The sequence below is a fragment of the Microtus oregoni genome, unplaced genomic scaffold, assembly GCF_018167655.1.
Source record: "Microtus oregoni isolate MIOR12 unplaced genomic scaffold, Mior012 000047F_ref0000412, whole genome shotgun sequence".
Taxonomy (NCBI): domain Eukaryota; kingdom Metazoa; phylum Chordata; class Mammalia; order Rodentia; family Cricetidae; genus Microtus; species Microtus oregoni.
Genome location: NW_024543221.1, coordinates 65,005 through 81,607, shown reverse-complemented (window position 1 = coordinate 81,607; position 16,603 = coordinate 65,005). Strand labels below are relative to the sequence as shown.

General features: G+C 42.2%; 2 protein-coding genes across 2 annotated transcripts in view; both read left to right on the top strand.

The window, feature by feature from the left end:
* Window positions 1–16,603, top strand: part of Opn3 (opsin 3) — a 30,807-nt gene that overhangs the window by 4,264 nt on the left and 9,940 nt on the right. The gene's annotated exons all lie outside the window — the stretch shown is intronic.
* On the top strand, window positions 6–6,079 carry Chml (CHM like Rab escort protein). Its single transcript, XM_041635277.1, has one exon. The coding sequence runs from the start codon at window positions 12–14 to the stop codon at window positions 1,872–1,874; it is 1,863 nt and encodes a 620-aa protein (XP_041491211.1). The 5' UTR covers window positions 6–11; the 3' UTR covers window positions 1,875–6,079.

Genomic DNA, 16,603 nt, shown 5'->3' with positions numbered 1-16,603 from the left:
CAGCTCCTAAGATGGCAGACAAGCTTCCCACAGAGTTTGATGTGATTATAGTAGGGACAGGTTTGCCCGAGTCCATCCTGGCAGCTGCATGTTCGAGAAGCGGACAGAGAGTTCTGCATGTTGACTCAAGAAGTTACTACGGAGGGAACTGGGCGAGTTTCAGCTTTACAGGTTTGCTGTCCTGGCTGGAGGACTGTCAACAGAGCCATGACAGCGAGGAAGACACCACCGCCTCGTGGCGAGACCTGATCCATGACACCGAAGAAGCCGTCGCCCTTTGCAGGAAGGATGGAACCATTCAGCACACAGAAGTCTTCTGTTATGTCAGCCAGGATGTTGGGGACAGCACTCAAAAGACAGATGCTCTGCAGAGAAGTCCTTTTTCAGAGGCATCTGCTACCCTGGCTGATTCTCTGGATTCTGCAGGCTTGTCCAAAGAAAGGCACTCTGCGTACTTTTCAAGCCACGAAGCGCCTTCTGAACATCCAGAGAGAAGTGATAGAGAGCCTTCATCATTTCCAGTTGCTGCAGAGAACTCACTGGAGAAAGAAAAGGACCGTGAAGACGAAAGTGGTACCCAGACAGTTTCAGATGGAGATAAAGATGAAGACATACTTCATGTAGAAGACAACACTGAACAACCAAAGAGAAGCAGGATTACATACCCTCAAATGATTAAGGAGAGCCGGAGATTTAATATTGACTTGGTATCAAAGCTGCTGTATTCTCAAGGATCATTGATTGATCTTCTAATCAAATCAAATGTTAGTCGTTATGCAGAATTTAAGAACGTCACTAGAATCCTTGCATTTCGGGAAGGGAAAGTGGAACAGGTGCCTTGCTCCAGAGCAGATGTCTTCAATAGTAAAGGGCTCACTATGGTTGAAAAGAGGATGCTAATGAAATTCCTCACATTCTGTCTAGACTATGAACAACATTCTGACGAATACCAAGATTTCAAAGAATGTTCATTTTCTGAGTACCTAAAAACTAAACAGTTAACGCCCAGCCTCCAGCATTTCATACTGCACTCAATTGCGATGACATCAGAGTCTTCCTGCACTACATTAGATGGCCTTAAAGCAACCAAAACCTTCCTTCAGTGTCTTGGACGGTTTGGCAACACTCCCTTTATATTCCCTTTATATGGCCAAGGAGAAATTCCCCAGTGTTTCTGCAGGATGTGTGCCGTGTTTGGTGGAATCTATTGTCTTCGCCATAAAGTCCAATGCCTTGTAGTTGATAAAGACTCCGGAAGATGTAACGGAATCATAGACCACTTTGGTCAGAGAATAAGTGCCAGCTATTTCATTGTGGAAGACAGTTACCTTTCTAAGGAAGCGTGTTCAAATGTGCAGTATCAGCAGATCTCGAGGGCCGTGCTCATCACAGACCGGTCCATCCTGGAGACAGATTCAGACCAGCAGGTTTCCATTCTGACAGTGCCTCCGCTGGAGCCAGGAACCAGTTCCGTTAGGGTCATGGAGTTATGCCCGTCAACCATGACGTGCATGAAGGACAGCTATCTGGTCCACCTGACTTGTGTCTCTTCAAAAACAGCCAGGGAAGACTTGGAACCCGTGGTGAAGCAGTTATTCATCCCTTTTACAGAAGCAGAAGACCAGGAAGAACTCAGAAAACCGAGACTCTTGTGGGCTCTTTATTTTAACATGAGAGATTCCTCAGGGGTGAGCCGAAGCTCGTACCGTGGCTTGCCTCCCAATGTGTACATCTGCTCTGGGCCTGACTGTGGACTGGGGAATGAGCATGCCGTCAAGCAGGCGGAAGCACTGTTCCAGGAGATCTTTCCCAGTGAAGAGTTCTGCCCCCCTCCACCAAATCCAGAAGACATTATCTTTGAGGGTGAGAGTTAGCAACCAGACAATCCTGGAGTCAGTATTTCGCTTACTGCCAAGCTCGATACCCCAGAGACAACAAGAACTTGCAAAGCCCATGCCACCTTCGAAATTAAAGCAGACTGGAAGTATTTTCATCCTGACCTCAAAATAGCGTCATTTGAAAGACAGCTGCCATTTGTGATAAGTGCTGTTGACATGTCTTCAATACTAAGACACCGGGTACCTAATAGCTCTGCTAATCTGTCAGTAACTAACTGATTTGTGGTGACTCAGCCTTTTTGGTTCTGAACTGGCTCCAGGAATCCAGAATCTTCGAGTGTAGTTAGCTTTCTTTTATTTTTGGGTTCCGCAGTGGCAACTTTGTTTATCTTACTAGGTAATATCGCGCTTGCTACTGTGTTCAGGTTTTATCATTGTCTACACAAAACTAATGTCCAAGGACTATTGTAGTTACTGCTGCAACTACTAGTGTTGCTACCACCTCAGATGCGTAGAGGAGCATGTAAGTCCTAACCATGTGAGCTCTTTGTGTATCGTGTAAACACATGGAGCTGGTAGTAGGAGTAGCAGCTGGTACAAGTGCTCATTTGATAAAACACAACTGTCTGTTAGAAGCGTGGCCATGGTCCTGTGTCTTGGGATTGATATTTACATGTGATTTTACCTTCTTGACCTTTGTGACTAAGGAGGCAGTGAGCCTGCCGTGCCCTGCTACTTTGCAGAAAGAGTGCCTCTTAGGAGTCAAAGAAGCTCATATATAAGAGCAATCAGGGCTTGGTGGCTTATTCATGCAATGCTGTCATGTAGGAAGTTGAGGCAAGAGGACTCCTGTAAAGTCCAGTCCAGTCTGGGCTATGGTGTTGAGTCTCATTTCAAAACAAAACCAAACCCCCTACCTATCCCAAAAAAGAAGTATATTACAGAAAAATTAAAGGGACCGGATTTATTCAGAAAATTTCTATAGCGCTGACACTAACACTTAAGAGAACGTCTTAACAGTTAACTGAGGCTAGCATCAATTAATAAGTTACGCTAGGAAAAGGTTCTTCAGGATAGGTGTTGAGAATATTCCAGAAAGGATTTCCCAAGAAGGAATAGTGGCGCATCTTAACGTGGGTTTATAGATGCCTATAAAGTTAGAGGTTTCCCCATCCAGGTTTCTCGGGGTGAAGCATGACTCCTGGTTGGCTGTACTGCTTTATAAACTTGGTAACTGACACAACGTCTCTTTTACTACAGTCTGTTACCCTGAGAACAGGAGGGATGCTTTCCCTCCAGAACCAGCTGCTGCACCCCAGCAGGGAAAGCCCTCTGCTGTGAGAAGAGGCAGTACTAGTGAGTAGACTAGTGTGGTCTGGTATACTCTTGCTGCCCGTTAGTGAGGAAAGCGAGCCAAGACGTTTAAGTGAATGACAGGGCACTGAGAGGAGGAAGCCATCCGTTGGTCTTGGTGTTGGTTTTTTAATATAATAAATCCATAATATTGTGTAGATCTTAAGGATTAAATCCAGCAGAACAAATGAAATAACCTGAGCTATCCTAAAAGTAGCAATTAAGAGAAAAACAAGTCTAAGATAGATAAAATGGAGGTGAGAGTAATTCAAACCCACTTCATAAGGTTTGTCAGCACCACAGTCTGTTCAGAAGACATTAAAAGAAGGGGGCAGAGTTGTAAAAGATAAACAGACACTAGAAAAGACAGAGCTGAATGTAATAGAAGTTAGGATTAGAATAGGCCAAAGCGGGGGGTGGGGGGAAGGGGGGACACAAGGTTGTTTTTGTTTTTTGTTTCCTAAACTAAAAAAGTGAATGTATTACTTTAAATGAGCACAGAGCAATAAGTGGAAGTGAGGCAAATGAGCAAAAGGTATTTAAGAAATATAAGGGATATTACTTAACTTTCTAACAAGTTAGAATGGGCTTATTGGAAGTTCTCAGGTGTTTAGGAATCATAAATGCTGCCTTTCATCAATTACATTTTGACTCAATTAGGGCTCCACACTAAAAGTCAGACAAAATCTCCCATTCTAGCTAGGGAAAAGCTGTAGAGTAAAATGTTGCCCGAAGAGGTAACAACCGACAGAAACAATTACTTGCAGTGACTGAGAATGAGCCAGCTGTGTCCAGTATAGTAGCTGTGCATCAGCATGCACAGAGCCCATGATGCTACCTGCACTAACTAGACAATTTCATTTGCTTTAACTATGTTTACTAATGATTTTGTGGGCATTTCATAGCATGATAAGCAACTACTTAAAACTTAACTTGAATTTCTATTGGGAAAACATGTGTGAACCATTTCTTAAGTAGAAATGGACAGCCTTGGTATTACTTTTTATCTGTATGTGGCTGAAAAAAAATGTCAGTGGGATAAAAATACAAAGTAAAGTTATAGAAAGAAACCAGAGCAAACATACTCTTTTTCCATGGCTTTATAATTCTCTAAACCTGTGTGACCATATAAATATCTATGACCAGAAGAGAAGTTCACAAGTTGCAGGGTACATAGTTTTTTGAAATCTCATATCTAGATTCCAACAGTGATGGGATTTTAAAACGTATTGATACTGGTATATACGAGTGTCTTTAAAAAGTTTGTAGCTATATTAGAGTAATTTAAGAAAGATAAAAGCTTTAATGAAGGAGCTAAATTTAATATATGAGTGTGCTTCTATGAGAGATGTCTTGGCTTGAAGGAAATGCTATAAACACAGGGAGACCACAGGTCATTTATTACTCATTTGATCTCAAAACAATTACTTTTGGCTTTCATTTACCATCTATGGAATAGAAATAATATTTAACAAAATTACTGTGAATATTAAGTTGGATAATGCATAAGAACCCTTATCCAAAATAATTCCAGCATGTGGCATTTGTATGTAACTGATAGTTATTACAGTATCATTGGTGATGTCAACCTTATGCTTCATGTAATTTGAGAGAACTGTGATAAATTATGCAAGAAAGTAAGCGAGGAAACACATCTTCAATTTTAGAGGGAAAAAATACAGGGCTTTGCCCTCTAAGTCCTTAAGGCATGATATACCTACCACCCATCTAAATGTTCTGTGGTGCTGAGTTCAAGGAAGTTAAGACTGATCAGCTACCAGGAAAGAAGTATTTACAAGCTGCTCACAGGAAGACTGGGTCAGTATGGAGATAGGTTTCAGGGCCTCTTTTCATCCCACGCTGCCATTTATTTGTTAATCATATATTGACCATAAAAGTAATAAGAATACAATTTTTACCCCAGTAATAATGCCAAGGAATGTTCTGGCAAGTGAACATTGACAAAGTAGATCAACTAAAATTAAAAGGAAAAGCTAGATACAAAATAAGGAGAGAAGGTGGACTTAAAAAGCTGTTTCTATTGCATGGGTGTTTTATTTATTTGTTATTTACCTTATTTTTTGAGACATGGTTCTTTATGTAGCCCTGGCTGTCCTGGAACTTGCCCTGTAGACCAGTCTAGCCTCGAATTCCCAAGTGCTGGGATTAAAGGCATGTACCACCACTGTCCAACTTGTTTTTTATTTTATTTTATTTTTTTTTTAAGTGGGTGCAAATTCTTTAGGCTTTCTGCTCTTCTTGTGTACTCACTTTATACTCTAAAGTGATAGGTTGCAAAGAGTAATAAGAAAGTAAAAATAAATTCTTTGATCCTCAAATTAATGTGCATTAAAATAGATATGAAAGAAACTTTGCCTGCGTCCCTACTAGTAAGTGGATTTTTCATTCTGCATGAGTCTTCATGCAGTAGCACCAAGTATTTGTGGTCATTTGGAAGAACTATTTAAGAGATTAACCAGTCTTCCATAACTGATTTTTGACATAACTTTGAGTAGCACATTCCCAGGAAAATACTCTCAGAATGAACAAATAAATAAATAAAGCTACTTCTAAAAATATGTTTTAGAAATTTCATTTATACTTTTTAAAAAACTTCTAAGAAATGGATAAATTTTGGTGTGTTGTTGATGCCATAGTGACCTTACAGAAAGTTAAATGGTACATGTAAGACTGTATGGAAAGAGTTTGAGACTCAAAAAGATGTTAGTTTGCAACAGAAATTATTGCGTGCTGATTGCATTTGTATAAAAATTTGGATCTCTATACTGGAAGAAATCAGAAGGCATGTAATTGCAGGTTAATACTTAATCTCCTTACAATATTTCTGTAAAATATTGATGTGTACAATAACAATAAAAGATTAATTGGTGAAATGGCTTGCTTGATTGATGAAATGATACTGTTTCTTAAAAACATATAAATTCTCCTTTAAGCTAAATACATTTCTAACTGTTAAAGTTGGTAATCTCCAAAAATGTGTGGCCGAAAGTTTTTGCAATATTTCTTAAGAAGAAACTCCTGATGAAGATGGACTTTAATCTTTCGTGTCTTTTCTCAGTTGTCTGACATTTAAAACTAAGTAGAGAAATAGTAGGTTCATTCCAGTTCGTCAGTGTGAAGATCTTTCATGGCCCAGCGTGATGGTGCATGCCTGTAATCCTAAAACTTGGGAGACTGAGGTAGGAGAATTGCTGTAAGTTTGAGTCCAACCTGAACTATATAACCTGGGCTATGTAGATATCCTGTCTCAAGAGACAGAGAGAATGAGAATTACTAATCCAAACCTAAAGTCATCCATTACCGTGGAGATTAAGTCTGAGAGCCACGGTGATGAGGTCAGTTCACAGGTATCCACTGAGCAGTTGCTGGGCGTCCTTAGCCAAGGACACACTTAGGGACTATGGACTCAGGCCAATACTTTCTTCAGTCACCTTGAGTTATCCGAAGCCATATAACTGGCAAGCATCAGCCAAACACCTAATGTGATTATGAGTTGGCATCAGTCAATTTAGGGGATAAAAATATGTCTACCCAAGAAGCCTGCTGGAATGCTTGCCCTAAGGTAAGGTGTTCTTCCTTCTAACAAGCATTTATGACATTTTCTACTCACCACCCTCACCTCAGTCTTAAAACTAAAACAACCCTCTGACTTGTGATACACGGCATTTTTTTCCAATTTTATTTCGGAAACTTTTTAGAGCAACAGTTTGTAAAAACTGGGTCAGTCAACAGTTGCAGGAATCCTTTCCATCTAACATTCTCAGCGTTGTGTCTTGCCTGGGGAAGAGGAAGTACAAGAAACGGAACCCAAAGCACAAGGCCCTGAGTGTCGAGGGACCAAAGGACAGAAGTGGAGTGTGAAGCATTCTGGGTACCAAAAATAGTGCCCTGTTGAGGCTCAGACCTAGTTGTCTTGGTGGCGGATCTGGTTGAAGTCCTGTTCCATTGGCTTTGTCTTAATTTGCACTTATGTATTTATTTGGGATGGGGGCTGCTGCAGTACACTTGTGGAGGTCAGAGGGCAGCTTGTCTGCCCCTCCTTCCAGTACCAAGTTTCCAGAAATTGAAATGAGGTCATTGGGCTTGTGAAAGGCAGGCCCCTTATCCACGGAACCATCTCAGCGGTCTTTCTTTTAACCTTTATTATTACTGTTTTTGTTTTTGAGACAAGATTTCATAGAACCAGGCCGTCTTTGAACTTGCTGAGTATGATCTTGGATTTCAAAGGACGAACTCTGATCCTCCTGTCTCTGTTGTGATTGCAGGTGTGTGGTGGCACACGCCTGATTTGTGGGTGCTGGAAACTAAACCCAGGGTGTCGTGCATGCCAGGCAAGCTATCAAGGTCTTTACATATATTATTCTTGCTGTTGTCCTGTGATTTTAGCTTTTGCTGTTGCTAGACATATATTTAATCCTTTTTACACTCCTTAAAACTACTTCAGAGGCATACCCACAAGAGGAAGGACGGTGGAGAGTGTGACTGACGAGGTGTCAAGAATGTAGGCACTCATAGTTCAGTCAGTCAGAAGGACATGGCGTCTTCAAGTACTTTATAGTTCACAGGAAATAACTTGGAGACATCCACACAGAAGGCTTCATACTTGGTTTTGGCTTTTCGAGGCAGAGTCTTCTAGCCTGAGCTCACCTTGAACTTACTGTGTAACTAAGAATGATCCTGAACTTGTGACCCTCCACCTTCCAAGTTCTGAGATTATAGGTGTGCACCACCATGTCCCACGTCACTGAATGCCATATAGCTAAAGCCCTCTATCTTTTGAAACGTACTTGTTCTTTTATTCATCTCAAATATACTAATATGTTAACATAGTTAAAGTGTTCTTTGTCAGTTAGCATTTTTGTTTGTAAGCTCATCGTTAAACCTTTTGAATAACTCTCAGACCTTATACATCATAAAGAAAAAGTATCCCAGAATGTCTTGCTGAAGATCCGGGAGGTAACCAGTAATTATGAATTTTCCTATTTTAGGGTTAGCCTAGAGTGAACCAATAAGACCATTTTTAAGACAGTACAAATTTTAATTTTAAGATGTTCCATTAATACTTTTATTAATTTCCTACCATTAGAGCAGTGATTCTCAAACCAAGACATCCACCCTGCAGGAGGCAATGGGGGATGTCAGGAGTCTTTGATGTCAAAATGGGAAAGGGGAAGCTTCCAGCATGTAATGTGTAGTGAGGCCGAGGTAGGGGCACTATCCTCATACAGTGGCAAGGTGGCCCCCTCACAGGTGGTTTGCCCAGCACAGACATCACTGCTGCCAAGACCGAGGAGCCCAGAACAGGTGGATATCTGAAGGGATCTCATTTGTCTGTGTCCCAACATCTGCCTGTTGTCCTCAGGATTTCTAACTAGGTCACTTGTCCTCTGTACCATGTCATTATCAGCAGGAATCCTAGTACTTTTTACTGGACCGCTTCATATATATCCCCTGTACCCACCCATCTCCCTTACATTATGAACCAACAGTGACTTCCTTCTGGAGATTTCGGATCATGCAAAAAACTTCAGAGAATCAGTTAATCCTCCACACCCACCTCTAATCTTCTGATATGAATTTAGAAGTTCCATAGGTTTAAAAAAAATATTTCCAAGAAATAGAATAGTTACAAGACAATTAGAATAAGGATTTTTTTCATATGCTTCAGAAAAATAACTGCCCCCTGACTAATATAAAATAGCATATTTTAAATTGCTCTTGAAAGGGTGTTGTGTGAAAGTTCTTATTACATGCATCTGACAGGATCCTGTGAATTTTAGAGGAGCCATCAGTAAATTAAATACATTGCCCACAATGGGGCTGCAGTTGCTTTGACAGTGGTTACCAGGTTTTGAGACAGTGCTGCAGATTGGCAGTTAATAGAAGGAGTTAACTGCAGGAGACATCTAATTGTGATGGAGTGTGTATTCTTAACACAGAGAAAACCCTTGAGACTGTACCACAGCTGGATGCAGAGGTTCCAAGACAACCAACATGCACTGACTGGTTATCCTGGGTTAAATTTTAAGAGTATGGATGACAACAAACACTTACTGTATCCCAGGTACTCCTGTAAGTTCTTCTTATCTTTTGTTTAATCGTCATTAACATCCCAGGGTAGGTGCTTCGATTGGCCTCCTTTTGCAGAGGAAGACAGACACTTTGAAGGCAGGGAATTTGAGGAACATCACACAGCTGGTAAGTGGTAGGGGGCAGGAGTGTGCTCCAAACTCTGCCCATCTGATACTGTAACTCACGTGCTATGGCTGCGAGATGCTCTACCTCCAGAGAGGGGTCAGATCCAGTTCAGGGACACCAGGAACTGTTCTCATCTCCTCCCCATATTTTTTTTTTTTTAAGAAGCCCTGTGACGGTAAGCACTGATGTTTCCACGTGGTGATAAGACAGACTTAACTCCCAGCATCATGGAAAGGTAAGCAGCGCAGTTCTCGGTCTATTGGGGCTGACACAGTCACACAGTTAGCTACTATATTATATCAGGCTATAACGACGACTGGAAAAATAGGCATAGGTCAGTGAATGCACCATGAAGTTTCTTGTAGGGAGATCTGGGAAGGTCTCACAAATAAGAAGGCATTTGGTCTGGACCTGAAGGATGAAAAGGATTTCCATGGGACGATACAAGGGAAAGCATTCGCTGCCAGAAGCAGGGTAGAAACGAAGTCCTTGTTTGACTTGACATGAGCTCCTATCCTCCCATTAGTTCCTAAGTTAAGATTCCTAAGTAGATTTTTCCCTCCATAGGCTTGTTGAAAGCTCAAGGATTGGCAAGGATGGCCAGTACCTTTATAACTTTCCCAGAGTAGGTTCTTACTGAACGCAGCCTGCAATAGGAAAGGAGACGCACTGTCCTGATGGGACTATTTCAGAGCCAGGGTACAGGGTTCATATTCATTTTCTGTTGGGCACTTACAACTTTCTGATGGAGACTGCATCACTTTGGACTTCCAGTTATGTATCTCAATCCGCTTACTTTTTCCTGATCAGAGGAAGAAACATGGCACACAAATAGTACGGGAGAGAACTATAGAAGCCAAGGGGAATTTCAGTAAGAGCCTGGTCCAGTGTGGCCTCTGCAGAGGTTCAGTAAACAAATGCTTTAGTGTTGGATATGTCTGTTCACAAGACTACACTGATAGACCCAGCCGGAAAGGTAGGTGTGAAACTGACAGGAAGATCTTTAGAAATCACCAGGCACCTCTCTGGCATCGAGAATCAGTAGACATCCAGAGATCATTGAGTGGATAGAGGCAGGTTGCGTACTGTGCCATATAAAGAAGGAATAACATGAATATCTGATATGTTGCCGGGGATTTTTATTTCTGGTGGCTGTTTTGGTAAAGTGTATTGAAACTTTCACATACTGTACAGTTGCTCATGTAACATTACTAGCAGTTTATCTTAAAGCATTGTTGATATATGTAAAACATATAGCTAGATGGATTGTAACATCCCTTCCCAACATATTAGTCTTACATACTATTGGTCAGGTGGTATTATAAGTGCTTTGTGAGTACTAATGAATTCAATTTTCAATCCAGTTCTATGGGATTTCTAGATAGCATTATTTCCTCTGTTTTATTAATAGTTACTGAAATAAAAGTTCCAGACAGCTAACTCATTCAAGATCACACAGAATGTAGAGGATGCAGAACTCAATCGGTGTTAAATTGTCTGTCCCTGCTCCACTGTCAGGTGAGGGATAAACTGCAGGAGATCCAACGGTCCACAACATGAACTCAAAGAGAAAACAATATAGAAACATACCACTGACAAACCACTCAGGATCCACACTCGGCAAACCCTCCGTTCCAGAAGCGCATCTCACCTTAGCTTATATCTCTGCCAAAGTTGCCGCAAGAAGGGTGGTTAGTCCCCACAGCTCACTTCTTTATGGGCTTTGTATTTCCAGATCTTGTCCAATACTGACCTCCTCCTCACTGTGCCCTCTGCAGCCTCCCCTCATAAACAGTATCCAACACCTTTGGGCCTTGCCAACCCCTACCACGCTTTAACCCATGCTTCCCAAGGACCCTGACTCCCGCCTCCCTCCACTGTTTTTCCTGCTGTCCCACATACCCAAAGACTGGGTGCTAGAGGCCGTGACACTGAGCATCAGTGCCGCTTTCCAAGACATTGCTCGTGCTAAAACTCTGTTACACTCCCCGCTGTGAGGCTACGAAACTGAACCCACTAGCACACAGATGGGCAAGAAGCACAGAGAATGACTGTGTCCCTCATTCATAGACGTTCGCTTTCTTTCTGGATCGTTCCCCGCAACTGGCAATCACCATCCTCAACAGTCTTTTAAATTATACCCACTTGAGCCCATCTTCCAGATAGATGGGCAGGCAGATAAATGATAGGGGTGTGTGTGTGTGTGTGTGTGTGTGTGTGTGTGTGTTCTCTCTACTGAAAATACACTTAAGATTTTCAAGGTTCAGAATAATTCTTAGGATGAAAAACCTCTCCAACACCATCAAAATCTGGAGGCAACCAAAATAATATGACTCAGTGGGAAAAGAAAACGGTTGATGACCTGCCATGCATGTGAAAGGCCCTTGCACAGCCATCCCATAGAAGGCTAGACTCCTAAGATATGTCTCCAGCGAGGGTGCTGCTCAGACAGGAGGACGGAGTGGTACCATTGACCTGCCAGAGCAGGTGAGAACCGTGATGGAAACAGTTGAGTGTGGAGACGGTTGGGGACAGATGGCACAGTCAAAGGTGGTCTGCAGTTGTGACACAGGGTGATACAGAAAGACTCTGTATCGTTGTCTGTCTGCCTAATGAGTGGGCCTTTGGTAGAACTCCCATGAGATCACACTAAGGGAGATTAGAAATTTATCCAAACCAACCTGCATCCTTTGGTCTGAGAGTCAGAATGAGGAACCTTTTAGACTAAATTCGTGTTTTCATGGGCTGAGTGTTGGAGTCAGCATTTGAGACCGCCTCCTGGGAGACACACACTAGCTCTACGAAGGGCTGGGGGTGGAAACGCTGTTCTGGTGAAGGAAAGCCCACTGCTCCAAGGACGTAAAAGGAAAGATAAATCGTCCCTTGGCGGGGAGCAAGAGGAGCTTATAAGCAAGAGTGGTTCTGGAGCCAGCCTTGCTCTGACCCCTGCTAGCTTTGCTTTGTGCCCTTGGACAAAACAATTATAAAGTTCCCTCCTTAGCTGCCAGTTTTTCTGTTTGTCTTCTTTCCTTTGCTGTTGAAGATTCACTATGACCAAAACGTTGGAGGAAATGATCTTCTTGCCTACCCCAAATCCCCACCGAGTCACCAAGATGGATTTCACATTAAACTTCCTACACAGTCACCTGACCAATGAATGCTGTAAGCACAGACGCTTTGTCCCTGTGTCTTATTTCCCGGTCTATATATCAATATCCCATAGGGTTTTTATCTTCTCTCTCCATTCGCATTTATGATCCTGGGTAGCTTACATTTTCTAGTCAATTAATTACAAACAGACACACACATCTTCATCTCTTCATTCTTAGAAAAATGGCCTGGTCCCTCGGGCTAGCTGGGTAGTCTCTAGTTGAGTCACAGCAAGATAATAGAAAGTCACTTTAAATAGTGTTGCTACCATCTGCTGTACAACCTGGCTCTCTTGAGAGTTTTGTAAACTATAAAGTGATTGAATGGAAATATAATTAGGTATTCTCAATTCCCTTATGCTTTCTACTTCTTTCTGTGGTGCTAGGCAAGCACCCCACCACTGAGCCATAGGCCTGAAGGTCTCCCTAATATTTTTAATTTGCTTGTTTGATCATCTCAGATTTTGCTCCCTTGGTACCAAATTAGTAATCTAGCATGCTTGAATATATTTGGAAACTAGATGTGTTGCACCCAGAAGGTTCCACAATTCATTCATAAGGTTTGTTTTCATGGATTTCAAGAGACCTTCAGCTTGCCTCTTGAGCACAGCAACTTTCTGTGGACAAATCTTTCTAGGAAAACAATCTAAAAAAGGCCCCGGGTCAGCAGCTAAATGACCTGGGTTTTCAATCAAGCAAGATCCTGTGACTTCAGACTCTACATGCATTCTGCATATTCTTCACTTAGAGTCGGGCACCCTCTGGGAAGCAGGAACAAAGCAGAGCGGCTTCTAATAGGGATCTTTCCCTCAGCTCCAGTTGCCCAGACTAGCAATTACCTGGAAAGAAGGAGGAAGGAACTAAAGGACTGTCAACTCAGGGTCTAGGTAAATCGTCTAAAGTTCGGGCTTCTGTCCAAGTGGAGCTACAGAAGGACAAAGAGCTAAGTGGCAACCAGAAGGGTCAGAGAGCAGTGAGAGCTGCTATCAGAAGACCTAAATAGTGGGATGAGGTCGTGGAAAGAGAAACTGGTGTGTCTTCCAAGCTACCACCACAGGGAGCCCGGGGTATCCACACCCCTTGTTTCACCAGCTGTATCAACAACCACTTACCCTTCCTTCCTTTAAAAGATTACCATACTTAGTGGACAAAACCACAGGCAGCACTAGTGAGGGGCAGCGAGACCAAGAACAGAAACAGCAGCAGATGTCTGAACTGTGGGAAGGGAACCATGGACCCTGAGCCCCCGATGGGCATGAGCACTGCCTGGCTGAGCGGCTGTCTTCTAGGGAGATGGCTTCCACTGGCAGCTGCCACGTTTTAAGTCACCACAGGCACGGAGTGGCTCTATTTCTACTGGGCAGTGAACAGTAGATCTGTTTAAGTTGCTTATTTGAAATAGGTTTTTTTAAATAAAATTTTTTATTTGGATGCATTTTTATGTGCATATGTGCATGCACACCGTGATGGTTGTGCCTGATGCTCTCAGAGGTCAGAAGACAATGTCTGAGCCCCCGGAACAGGAGTTATAGATTGCTACCCAGAATGATTTGTGATTTAGAAGAAATGGTTGACAGTGGGATTTGAGAAAGGGTGGAAAATGGACATGAAAGAGGAACTCATACACTAGGACTTTTCTTTTTATTTATTTATTTTTTTAATATTTATTTATTTATTTATTTATTATGTATACAATGTTCTGTCTGTGTGTATGTCTGCAGGCCAGAAGAGGGCACCAGACCTCATTACAGATGGTTGTGAGCCACCATGTGGTTGCTGGGAATCGAACTCAGGACCTTTGGAAGAGCAGGCAATGCTCTTAACCACTGAGCCATCTCTCCAGCCCCCCAGGACTTTTCTTTTTTAACCTAAAAGGTAGACCAAAAGCAGCCGTCATTTGGGTGTTTGGGGAACTGCCTTTCCTGCTTCAATGGAAACTGATTGTTTCAGCAGCTTAGAAAATGCTGAGCTTACAAAAGGACCTTCTGATATCAAAGGTAAACACGGTGATGGAACATAGGTAGTCAGCAGTGAGCAGATGAAATCTCCTTCCTGAACAGTGTGCTTCACTTGCAGACAAATGACGATTCCCAACTTGCACTGTGGAAACAAGTGCTCTGTGGGGTTTGAAAACAGACTCTGTTGCTTATTAGGGTCTGAAGCTAGCCAGTAAGATACTTGTCAGATTGCTACAGTTTTCTTATTTATAAACAGCAATGGTAACAGTACTTTCTACGTGTGTTATCCATTGAGAGGCTTAAATGAAACATACCAGCAACTGCTGGGAACCATCCCTGACACACTGTAAGTATCCACTTCTCTGTGTTAGTAGGTTGGAATCAATACCTTAAGTTGGTGGAGGAGTGAGGAAGCTTCTGCCACAAATAGACTCTATAAACAAAGTGTCAAAGAACAGCCGCCTTGCTTAATCTAGCAAATGCATGTTTTCAAACATATTTAATGTACCTCTATTTCTTAATGAGCAAATAGGAGTGATTGTTAGAAAAGGGCCCGGGATCTCACTGAAATGATCACAAGACTTAAAGTGTGTTTGCCAGGTAAAGAGTTTTACTTCTTTGGCAGGCTGCTTCGTCAGGCAGGGAAGCACATCCAGCAGAAGCCCCACTGGATTTTTAATCCAACTGTAAAGAGGTCCTGTGTGTCATTCTGAGTGATCCCCACCTCAAACTGGCTAATTTAAAGCCACACACTTGCTAGGCAGAAGGCAGTTTTGGTGCTCTGAGTGCAGCCTTGATGTCCAGAGAAGTGCTGACCCTGGCGGAATTTTTAAATTCTGCTGTGGTCGGGGTTTTGTCCTACTTAACCCGTTGATATAAAAAGTACCGCGTTTTGTTTACATTTCCCATAGAAGTAACAGAGTTGCCTCTTTAGGAAGCAAACTTAGTTTCTAATCGCCTCCTTTCCAGTGCTGTATGCAGATAAGCAGAGAGCTCAGCCTCACCTCTTCCGGGATATGATTAGGACCCCGCCCCCACCTCCTGTAGTTAAAATGCCCCAAGAACAGTCTCCTAGCTCTCTTCCCACCTCATCAAGGTGTTTCTCCTACTACTTTCATTGAAGTTGCTTCGAGTGATGGGCGCTGGCGGCCATAGGAACTCTTCTAACAGATACAGACATCTGGCCCACGAGCTTGGCAGCACCAAGCAGTTCTGTTTGGTACAAAATTGCTTATCCAGCCTACATCTAGAAATACGCTACTCGATGTGGCCATCTAGTGGCCAAAGTAGGAAATAGCTTGGTTCTTGTGGTTCTTGTGGTTCTTGGTTCTCAGCATGCATCAAAGCTTAAAAGCATTCTTCATTTCTGTGCTTTCTGCTCACTCTACACCAATCTGAAGCAAATTTATCCTGAGCATACAAAAACAGTTTATCCATTATCATTTTACCAAGCTCATTCATGTTCTATATGAAGCTGAACTTACACACACACACACACACACACTCACTGAGACACCTTTTTTTTTTTTTTTTACCAGATATGTGAATTTTCATGGGGTCAGATGGGTAATTCTGAAAATAAGATGGAATTTAATGTAGTACTGTAGCCTCAAACATATTCCTTTATTATAGAATTTATCATATCCTTTTGTAATTATTTCTGTTTATAATTTTTATCTTATTGCCTAGCACAGGACCTAGCATGCTGTGTGTATATTGTATGTTTGTTGGTGAATGCTGTAAATGAATGCGTAATCAAGCTATATGTCAAAGAATTCTTTAACTCACGCTCATGCAGAGAATTAGCATTTGAATTCCTCTTTTACAGTGTAGGTTTGTATATTTTTAATTTTTTGCGTGCATGGGGTGTGTGTGTGTGTTCTTATGCATGAGTATGGGTACACGCATATCAGAGGACAAGCCCAGGTGCAGGTCCTTGCCTTCAGCCTTTGAGACGGTGTCTTGTTCACCATTTCCCATGCCAACCTAGCTGGCCCACGAGCTTCCAGGGAGTCTCTTGTCCACACCTCCCATTTCACTATAGAAGGACTGTCTTTGCAGATTGTGTTACTGAACCCACTTTTCT